At 45.7% G+C, this 11,570-nt stretch overlaps 1 protein-coding gene across 1 annotated transcript; it reads left to right on the top strand.

The window, feature by feature from the left end:
• The first annotated feature begins 3,711 nt into the window (after positions 1-3,711).
• LOC112070496 (uro-adherence factor A-like) lies at positions 3,712-11,328 on the top strand. Its single transcript, XM_024137904.2, has 2 exons — positions 3,712-4,667; positions 10,837-11,328. Exons 1-2 carry the CDS (start codon positions 3,737-3,739, stop codon positions 11,226-11,228), a joined length of 1,323 nt encoding a protein of 440 aa, XP_023993672.1. The 5' UTR covers positions 3,712-3,736; the 3' UTR covers positions 11,229-11,328.
• Positions 11,329-11,570: the final 242 nt, after the last annotated feature.

Genomic DNA, 11,570 nt, shown 5'->3' with positions numbered 1-11,570 from the left:
GGTCTTCGAAAGCCAAGTCAACAAACAGATCACTGGCCATCCTCGAATCCCACCGTACCTTCTCCGCTGTGCAATCCGGTTTCCGAGCCGGTCATGGGTGCACCTCAGCCACGCTCAAGGTACTAAGCGATATCATATACCGCCATCGATAAAAGACATTACTGTGCAGCCCGTCTTCATCGACCTGGCCAAGGCCTTTCGACTCTGTCAATCACCATATTCTTATCGCAGACTCAGTGCCTCGGTTTTTCTAATGACTGCCTTGCCTGGTTCACCAACTACTTTGCAGACAGAGTTCAGTGTGTCAAATCGGAGGGCATGTGGTCCGGTCCTCTGGCAGTCTCTATGGGGTACCACAGGGTTCAATTCTCGGGCCGACTCTTTTCTCTGTATACATCAATGATGTTGCTCTTGCTGCGGGCGATTCCCTGATCCACCTCTACGCAGACGACACCATTCTATATACTTCCGGCCCTTCTCTTGACACTGTGCTATCTAACCTCCAAACGAGCTTCAATGCCATACAACACTCCTTCCGTGGCCTCAACTGCTCTTAAACGCTAGTAAAACCAAATGCATGCTTTCAACCGTTCGCTGCCTGCACCCGCACGCCCGACTAGCATCACCACCCTGGACGGTTCCGACCTAGAATATGTGGACATCTAATAATACCTAGGTGTCTGGCTGACTGCAAACTCTCCTTCCAGACTCATATCAAACATCTCCAATCCAAAATCAAAGCAATAATCGGCTTTCTATTCCGCAACAAAGCCTCCTTCACTCACGCCGCCAAACTTACCCTAGTAAACTGACTATCCTACCGATCCTCGACTTCGGCGATGTCATCTACAAAATAGCTTCCAATACTCTACTCAGCAAACTGGATGCAGTTTATCCCAGTGCCATTCGTTTTGTTACTAAAGCCCACTCATACGACCCACCACTGCGACCTGTATGCCCTAGTCGCTGGCCCTCCGCTACATGTTCGTCGTCAGACCCACTGGCTCCAGGTCATCTCACAGGCTATGCTAGGTAAAGTGCCGCCTTACTCAGTTCACTGGTCACGATGGCTACACCCACCCGCAACACGCGCTCCAGCAGGTGTATCTCACTGATCATCCCTAAAGCCAAAACCTCATTTGGACGCCTTTCCTTCCAGTTCTCTGCTGCCTGCGACTGGAACGAATTGCAAAAATCTCTGAAGTTGGAGACTTTTATCTCCTCAACAACTTTAAAAATCTGCTATCTGAGCAGCTAACCGATGCTGCAGCTGTACATAGTCCATCTGTAACTACCCACCCAATTTACCTACCTCACCCCCATACTGCTTTTATTTATTTACTTTTCTGCTCTTTTGCACACCAGTATCTCTTCTTGCACATGATCATCTGATGATTTATCACTCCAGTGTTAATCTGCTAAATTGTAATTATTCGACTTATTGCCTACCTCATGCCTTTTGCACACATTGTATATAGATTCTCTTTTTTTCTACCATGTTATTGACTTGTTTATTGTTTACTCCATGTGTAACTCTGTGTTGTCTGTTCACACTGCTATGCTTTATCTTGGCCAGGTCGCAGTTGCAAATGAGAACTTGTTCTCAACTAGCCTACCTGGTTAAATAAAGGTGAAATAAAAATAAAAAATAAAAATAAAATAAAAATTTGATGAGTTACTGAGCTGTTCATCCACTACCTTTTATGGTAAATAGAGGTGTAACAACGTGCAAATAGTTGAAGTCGGAAAGGGAAAATAAATAGACAGATAGTTTGTATTCACAAAGGTGTTTGTTCTTCACTGGTTACCCTTTTCTTGTGGCAGCAGGTCACAAATCTTGCTGCTGTGATGCCACACTGTAGTATTTCACCCAATAGATATGGGAGTTTATCAAGATTGGATTTGTTTTCAAATTCTTTGTGGGTTTGTAATCTGTGGGCAATATGTGTCTCTAATATGGTCATACTCTCACTGTCTGTCTCTTTGTCTCTCTCTCTGAGATAATATAATATCTCATCCGTTATAATCTAATCTTGCATGGTTTCTATTTCTGGCAGAGTAAGTTTGTGGTCAGGTGCTCTGTGAAGCGACAGACGGGATGTTTTCGCTCTTCAAAAAAGTTGTAGGTTTACATAAAAATGTTTCCTTGTTCATGAACGTATGCGCTTATATTCCATTCTAATCCACTCATCTACCTTGCCTGAAGAAAACCGTCCACAACTCATGCCCGAAAGATATCCTAACATAACCACTCATCTTTTTTTCATTAGGAGGAAACCATTCCAAAGGAAACGGAAGAAAGTCCATTGATGAGCTTCTAGACTACGTTGTTCAGACACTTCAAGACACTTTTCAGCCAGTTTACATGCCAACTACTACTACAGCAGGTGTTATCATGGAAGGGACCCACAGCACCTTGCGTCTATACCAACCCATCAGGGAGAGGAGCTCTGTGAGGCCGTTCATCCTCACCCCCACCCCTATCCGAAGGGGCCCCGGTTCCTCCCTTCACAAGACCGCCTCTCTTAGGGCTCAACCAATCATTTCCCACCATCCAACAGAGGAGGGGCCAGTTGAGACAGTGCAGGGGGATCAGTCAGAAGAACTTGGGTTTAAAAAACAGAAACAGAGTTTTGAGGAGAACAGCAAGGCGGATGGTTTAGGATCATCGTCAGACTCTGAGCTCAACTGGTTGGCTGACCTCCACCTGCTACCTCTCTGTTCGGAGTGCGAGGCCAGGGTTGGGATGGGGAACCAGGGAGGTAAGCTCAGGCACCTGGGCTCTGCGGAGAGCCAAGATGGTTGCTCAGCCAGACTACCACCAGACCCCCAGGCGACCAGGAGAAGGAGGACTGAGGGGCTGAACGGCACCAGTAGCCTCCAGCACACCCTCACCCTGTCCCCTGGGACCCCACGGACAGCAGCGACCTCCAGGGGAATGAGGCTGAAGAGGCTGTGGAAGACGAGCGCTCACCCAGCCGAGGAGACGCTTCAGTGGGGTGCAGTGGAGTCGAGTCCAGCCTATCCTTCTGATGGTGTCTCCAACTCTAATTTCACAGAGAGAAGGAATACAGTCATGAGAGGAGAAGACAAGGAGAAGACGGACACTGTCCAGGGAGGCAGAGAGAGGGAGAAATGTTCTAAGAGTCCAACTATGACACGGGGAGCAAAGAGGCCATGCACCGGTCCCTCCAGCGCTGTTCTGGACTCCCTCAGGGGGGTTCTCTCTGAGAACCGCTCTTGTTCTCCGAACAAAGTTCTCCCATTTGAGTACCGTTACGGTTCTCGCACGCCCCGAGAAGTTGTGTCTCTGGAAGAAGAGCCTGTTCACATTGACTCAGAGACGGAGCTCTCAGAGTACGACAACGAATTCTGTAACACCTCTCCCTTCCCATCTAAACCTCAAGAGGTAGAGGATTCACAGGACAGCACCAGGCAGTCTCCAGAGGGGGGGACCACCCAGGCCCTGAGCCCCAGCCAGGAGGGAGGCAGAGCAGAGAAGGGGTGGAGGATGGAGAGGTCAGCCCAGCGACGGTGTGAGGAGATAGAGATGGAGAGGAGGAAAGGAGGAGGAGAGGAGGGAGAGAGAAGGAGAGGAGGGAGGGGGAACCAGAGGAGGGCAGGGGTACCAGAGGAGGACGGGGGTACCAGAGGAGGACAGGGGGAGGAGGGAGGCAGAGCAGAGAAGGGGTGGAGGATGGAGAGGTCAGCCCAGCGACGGTGTGAGGAGATAGAGATGGAGAGGAGGAAAGCAGCCTGGAGGGTGATGGAGAAGATTGAGGAGGTGGAGGGGATCATATGGAGGGTCAGTCTCACCAGCGCTGACTGGATCAAAGAAGGGAGAGAGGGGAGTGTTTTTGAACTATTTACCTCTACGCCAGATGTGTCTGAAGAAGAGTCAGTGTCTGAGACCAAACATGAATCCTCTCTCCAGCTCCAGCCAGAGCACCAGGATTGGGGGACTACTCAGGAAGATCCTCTCCCAGCTGAGGAGATTCATTCCCTGGGTGAGGCGTTGAGCCAGAGCCTGCGGAGAGCCCTGAGGATGGAGGGTCTGGGGGAAGATGAGGACTGGGAGGCAGTGAGGTGTAGAGAAGAGTTCAGAGAAACAACCTGGAACTTCAACTTAGAGCAAACCTCTCCAGAATCGTCATGGGATCCCATTGACCTCTCCAACGGCAACACCATGACCTTTGACCCTATGAGAGAATGGAAGCGTCCCTCCTCGCCCTCTCTCTTGGACATCGAGTCCCCGAGGACCTCCAGTAGCTTTGACAGCATGTCCCCTATGATGTCCCCCATCCTGTCTCCTCTGTCCTCCCTATTTTCCAGCCCCCGGCTCAGTCGCTGTCCCCTGCCTCGGTCCCTCTCCCAGCCTGATGAGGAGATGAGCAAGGAAAGAAGAATGAGAGATGGGGAAGGTCAGAGAAGGACGAAGAACTCGGCACCAGGCCATCTTGTCCTGCAAGGTGGGAGTAGTAATAGAGGTGACAACAGTGACGTTAAGGTCAACAGAGGACAGGTAGGGGACAAAAAGGGGACCAGGAAGAGAGTAGCATGGCTGGACTTGAGGCTGAATGAGCAGAACCAGAATGACAGCCAGAGCCAAGGCGACTACAGTTGGGCTGAGCCAGGTGTTTCCAGTTTGTCCGCTGTGCTGTCTTCAGGTGAGTGGTCACCTTATGCAATTCATCATGTCCAAATTATAACAAGAAAAATAAGCTTACAGAAGGGGAAAACATACTGCGTAGAATGGAGTAAGACACATTCTGTTACGTAACTAATATCCAGTGTTCTTGTCTTTGAGGATGTATACTGAGCTGCACAGGTTAATTAACTGACCCTTAAACAGTAAAAGTTGCTTCTCTCCCTTGATAGACAGACAGACAGACAGACAGACAGACAGACAGACAGACAGACAGACAGACAGACAGACAGACAGACAGATAGATGGGGTGAATAAGTGGAAAGCAGAGCTCTATGATGCTCTACATAGGTTCTGACAGTCAGGTTTACACATCGCTTAGTGATCTGCTGTTTCTGCCTCAACCACTCTGCATTCTCTATAGTCAGGTGACTGTTAGGGGCCAAGGCTTCTCAGCAGGTCTCTGACACACAAACGTCTCTGACACACACACACAACACACACACACACACACACACACACACACACACACACACCACACACACACCCACACACACACACACACACACACAACACAACACACACACACACACACACACACGGATGCTGGGCCTTTTTTACTTTCCAATTTATCACACTCCGTTTTAGGCCGTTAACTCTCATCAACCAGCATGGAGCCATCATTTCCAGAGTACAGATGTAGGATCCTAATTTGATGCAGGAAATGTTAAACTTGAAGTGTATTTGAGGTTTTAAAAACACTTCTGAAGTTTGTAATTCTCGTTTTGAAATTTCAGACTTGATTTTCCTTACAAAAATGTATCAAACACAAACATTTTTCCATTAATTAAAATCAACATAATTATTCACATTTCCTGTTGCTGCAGGATTATTGTCCTGTTGTATCAAACTGTCTCAAATGCAGATCATACATCTGTACCATCAATCCTCTCTACCCATGTTTAGTGCACACAGTGCCTGTGGTGGTGTGTGTGTGTGTGTGTGTGTGTGTGTGTTGTGTGTGTGTGTGTGTGTGTGTGTGTGTGTGTGTGTGTGTGGTGTGTGTGTGTGTGTGTTGTGTGTGTGTGTGTGTGTGTGTGTGTGTGTGTGTGGTGTGTGTGTGGTGTGTGTGTGTGTGGTGTGTGTGTGTGGTGTGTGTGTGTTCACGCATGGGGTCAGTGGGCACCTGATATCAGCTCTCTCTGGAGGCCACGATAGAATGTGCAGTGACCGGAGTCAATCCAAGGTTCAGGATTAAGGACTAGTGTTTGTGTGAACAAAAAAAGCAGAGGTATTTTCAATGGGAAGGAAGAGTCATGAGTGCAACCCAGGGTTAATCAGCATGGTTCAGTGTGATTAAGCCGGAGCTTCAAGGTCTTACAGGTATAGTTATCAAAGGCCAGGTGTCTAATGGTGGTTACAGTCTTAAACTAGTCGTTACAACCCAAAGTTTGAAATAAACTCCAATGGCGAACGTTCATAAAGGTGGAAGAATTCAGATATAATGTAATTGTTTTAGCGCTATCCACTGAGTTGTTAAAAAATAAATTGCCGGTGTATTGACGCTAAAATTGGGATCATGTATACTCTGCTAATGACCATACAAAAACAAAATGGAACGGAGAGAAATGTACAATACGGAGGAACTTAACAAAAAAAGGAATGTGTGGTAAGTGCATTGTGGGCCACCATCTTATGCACCCTCCACTATTATGCAATGGAGTGAATTCAAGTTTTTGCATAAGAGGTGGTTACTGGTAACAGCATCTTCTGCTCTCGTGTGTGAAAACTAACAGAATCACAGGTCCAAAGTAGCAGCTGTCTATCTACACTGAGTATACAAAACATTAAGAACACTTGCTCTTGACCAGGTGAATCCAGGAGAAAGCTATGATCTCTTATTGATGTCTCTTGTTATATCCACTTCAATCAATGCAGATGAAGGGGAGGAGATAGATTAAAGAAAGATTATTAAACCTTGATACAATTGAGACATGGATTGTGTGTCATTCAGAGGGTGAATGGGAAATACAAAAGATGTAAGTGCCATTAAACGGGGTATGGTAGTAGGTGCCATTAAACGGGGTATGGTAGTAGGTGCCAGGCGCACCGGTTTGTGTCAAGAACTGCAATGCTGCTGGGTTTTCCACGCTCAACAGTTTCCTGTGTGTATCAAGAATGATCCACCAATTGGTAGGAATGTCTCATCCTATGTTCAACAATGGCCTTTTCCCCTTTATTCAGATTACACCTGCTCACTTTCGGTTGTTTGAAAAGGAAATAATCTCCAAAATATCTTTATTTTTTATACAAGCCTTAGAAAGTTGGTTGGAATTTCAGTTTAATCCACCTGAAAAGACAGAACAAATAATACACCAAATATTGTGGTTAAACTCAAATATAGTAATTGATTAAAAAAAAGGTTTTAAAAGTATAATTTTTGTGAATGATAACATAAATAGGACTGGTGGAGTTATGTCACACATGCAGCTAACACAGACATATGGAAATGTCTGCTCTACCCAAAATTACAACCAACTAATTGCAGCATTACCACAAAAATGGAAGAGGCAAGTAGAAGGTGCAACCAATAGAATGTTATATATATGGGGGTTACAATCTTCCCAGCTCTGCAGATTCTGCTGTGAGGAGGCAGGGTCATTAGATCATTTATTTTGGCATTGTCCGTATGTAGCTCGTTTTTGGTCACAGGTCCAGGAATGGCTGAAGAATTGCAACATTTGCCTAGAACTAACGCTGCAGATAGCAATACTGGGGGATTTGAAAAGCCATAGTCAATCAATCAATAATATAATTATTATTTTAGCAAAAAAATTGTATTTTTAATTTACAATCTGTAGAAGCTATGGGAATAGAAAGGTTTAGTACTTTTGTCAAGCATCACAGCACAGTTGAAAATACATGGCAAATAGAAATCCAAAATGGATGGTGTTGAGAGATAGATGGGAGGAGGGGTTGAATGGAGCTGAAGAGTGGGACTAATAACAATAACAACAATAAGATAACAACAAGATAAAACATACGGGGTTTGTAAAATGTATATAGGTTCAGAAATGTTGTGGAATAACACAGTTACAAATAGAAATCACACTGGATGAACATCATAAATAGAGGAAGGACTAAAAACAAACAAAATATAACTACTGTAAAATAGATTGTGTCTGTAAAATGTGTATAAGATGTCTAAACTGACGGTAGAAGCCTAAGTGTTATTGTTTATTAGTTTACTCCAATTAGGGGAAGGGTGGTAGGGTTTGGGGGGAATAATAAAGGTATATTATTTAAAAAAGTATGTATATCAATATAGGTATCTGTATGTTTATATGTGTATATGTATGCATATGTGTATGTATATGGATATATTTACAAAAAAATATATGTGGATTGGAAATGATGCAGACAATTACATTGATGGAAACAACAATCTCTCCGCAATATTAAGCTGATCCACCCCCCTTAAAGAAAAGAAAACAAAGAATGGTCCACCACCAAAAGGACATCCAACCAACTTGACACAACCGTGGGAAGCATTGGAGTCAACATGGCTCAGCGTCTCTGTGGAATGCTTTCGACACCTTGTAGAGTCCATGACGCGACGAATTGAGGATGTTATCTCTTTCTCTCCTTCTCTCCCTCTATCTCTTTATCTCTCTGTGTCTCTCTGTGTCTCTCTGTCTCTGCTCTCTGTCTCTGCTCTCTGTCTCTGCTCTCTGTCTCTGCTCTCTGTCTCTGCTCTCTGTCTCTGCTCTCTCTCTTTGCTCTCTCTCTCTGCTCTCTCTCTCTGCTCTCTGTCTTTGCTCTCTGTCTCTTTGGCTGGGCGCTGCCTGTTGAATAACAGCAATGTGCAGACAGGCCGTCTGGTGATTTTGGCTCCCGCATGGCCATCGGCCACACACACGATGTGGCTGACCAATTAACACAGTGTCCATCACCCTGGTATTCCTGCCAACCAGACATCTTTATCCAGACAGCCTCACCAGCTGAGCCCTCTGTTATCATCCTACCTGGCACACGCATAGACTATATATATACAAAGTATGTGGACACCCCTTCTAATTAGTGGATTCGGAAATTAGTATTTCAGGCACAACCGTTGCTGACAGGTGTATAAAATCGAGCACACAGTCACGTCATAGGATGCCACCTTTCCAACAAGCCCTGCCAGAGCTGCACCGATCAACTATAAGTGCTGTTATTGTGATGTGGAAATGTCTAGGAGCAACAACGGCTCAGCCGCAAAGTGGTAGGCCACACAAGCTCACAGAATGGGATCGCCGAGTGCTGAAGTGCGTAAAAATTGTCTCTCCTCGGTTGCAACACTCACTACCGAGTTCCAAACTGCCTCTAGAAGCAATGTTGCCACAATAACTGTTTGTCAGGAGCTTCATGAAATGGGTTTCCATGGCGGAGCAGCCGCACACAAGCCTAAGATCACCATGCGCAACACCAAGCGTCGGCTGGAGTGGTGTAAAGCTCGCTGCCATTGGACTCTGGAGCAGTGGAAACATGTTCTCTGGAGTGATGAATTACGCTTCACTATCTGGTAGTCCAACAGACAAATCTGGGTTTAGCACATGCCAAGAGAACGCTACCTGCCCCAATGCATAGAGCCAACTGCAAAGTTTGGTGGAGGAGGAATAATGGTCTGGGGCTGTTTTTCATGGTTTGGGCTAGGTCCCTTAGTTCCAGTGAAGGGAAATCGCTACAGCATACAATGACATTCTAGACGATTCTGTGCTTCCAACTTTGTGGCAACAGTTTGGGGAAGGTCCTCTCCTGTTTCAGCATGACAATGCCCCCGTGCACAAAGAATTTGACTGGCTGCACTGAGCCCTGATCCTCAACCCCATCGAACACCTTTAGGATGAATTGAAACGTCAACTGCAAGCCAGGACTAATCACCCAATATCAGTGCCCGACCTCACTAATGCTCTTGTGGCAAGTTCCCGCAGCAATGTTACAATATCTAGTGGAAACGCTTCCCAGAAGAGTGGAGGGAGGCTGTTATAGCAGCAAAGGGGGGACCAACTCCATATTAATGCCCATAATTTTGGAATGAGATGTTCGATGAGCAGGTGTCCACAAACTTTTGGTGAAGTAGTGTATCTCAGTCATTCACATCTCATTACAGGTTAACAGGAAGGACATGAGCTGATTAGACTTGTGATTATTTACAATATCAGTACAGTTCCATGCTGTTATATGGGCTGGGGCTACCAGTGGGGTAAAGTCAAAAATACTTTAAAGTACTACTTAAGTCTTTTTTTGTTGTTGAGTATCTGTACTTTATTTTTGACAACTTTTACTTTTTCTTCACTACATCCCGAAAGAAAATACTGTACTTTTTACTCCATACATTTTCCCTTACACCCAAAAGTACATTTGTTGTGCTTAACAGGACAGGAAAATGGTCAAATTCACACACTTATCAAGAGAACATCCCTGGTCATCCCTACTGCCTCTGATCTGGCAGACTTACTAAACACAAATGCTTTATTTGTAAATGATGTGTGCCCATGGCTATCCATAAAAATAAATAAAAATTGGTGCCGTCTGGTGTGCTTAATATATATTTTAGAAATTACATTTACTTTCCATACTTAAGTATATTTAAAACCAAATACCTTTAGACTTCTACTTAAGTAGTATTTTACTGGGTGACTTTCACTTTTACTTGAGTCATTTTCTATTTAAGGTATCTTTACTTTTACTCAAGTATGACTGTTTAGTACTTTTTCCACCACTGGGGGCTACTGAGTTGATGTTCAGAAGGTCATGAAGAACTCATTCTCAAGATGGCGCCACAGCTTAACTTTATACAGAACCATACAGTATTGTGGGTGCTGTAGTGCCCTGGTTATTACACTCAGTCAGAGTTCATTTGTATGAATTCTTTTGCATTAGGAAATGCATTAGGAAACTTAGGGAAAGATATGGCCTTACAGAAGGTTGAAGTAAGCATTACTGTAGTAGAAGGTGGAACTGGACTTGTTAAGCACATTACACAATACCAACTTCTACCCAGCTTAAGAGGAATGGTTTCTATGTGGGGGTTTCCATTCATTCATTGAATTTCAAGTCACTTCCTGAATTGATTGAATTTAAAATGAAATGTATCCCAAATTTAGACTTCTACCAACTCGGATGTTCCGGTTGTCTCTTCTCTTTAGATGAGTCCCTGAGGAGACAGGAGGTGACCTGGCAGAGAGACGAGTCCCTGAGGAGACAGGGGGAGATCTGGCAGAGAGAAGAGTCCCTGAGGAGACAGGAGGAGACCTGGCAGAGAGACGAGTCACTGGGGAGACAGGAGGAGATCTGGCAGAGAGACGAGTCCCTGAGGAGACAGGAGGAGACCTGGCAGAGAGGCGAGTCACTGGGGAGACAGGAGGAGATCTGGCAGAGAGACGAGTCACTGGGGAGACAGGAGGAGATCTGGCAGAGAGACGAGTCTGGGGAGACAGGAGGAGATCTGGCAGAGAGACGAGTCCCTGAGGAAACGAGAGGAGACCTGGCAGAGAGACGTGTCCCTGGGGAGACAGGAGGTGACCTGGCAGAGAGATGAGTTCCTGGGGAGACAGGAGGAGATCTGGCAGAGAGACGAGTCCCTGGGGAGACAGGAGGAGACCTGGCAGAGAGACGAGTCCCTGAGGAGACAGGAGGAGATCTGGCAGAGAGAGGTGGAAGAGTCTCTGTCCTACTGCCGGTCTCTCTCCCTTCCATCTTGCCTCTCCCGCCCCAAACACGTTGACTTCCTCAGGATCACACCCCTGGAAGATGACATCACCATCGACTCACCTTTCTCCCCACTGCGAGTGAGTGTCAGTGATGTGGTAGATATTTCCCTTAGAGGAGTGTGAAGAAGTTTATTTCCAAAACGCTATATCCATTTTTTAAAGAGAAATGA

The sequence above is a fragment of the Salvelinus sp. IW2-2015 genome, unplaced genomic scaffold, assembly GCF_002910315.2.
Source record: "Salvelinus sp. IW2-2015 unplaced genomic scaffold, ASM291031v2 Un_scaffold1345, whole genome shotgun sequence".
Lineage (NCBI taxonomy): Eukaryota > Metazoa > Chordata > Actinopteri > Salmoniformes > Salmonidae > Salvelinus > Salvelinus sp. IW2-2015.
This window is presented reverse-complemented; position numbering and strand designations above follow the sequence as displayed.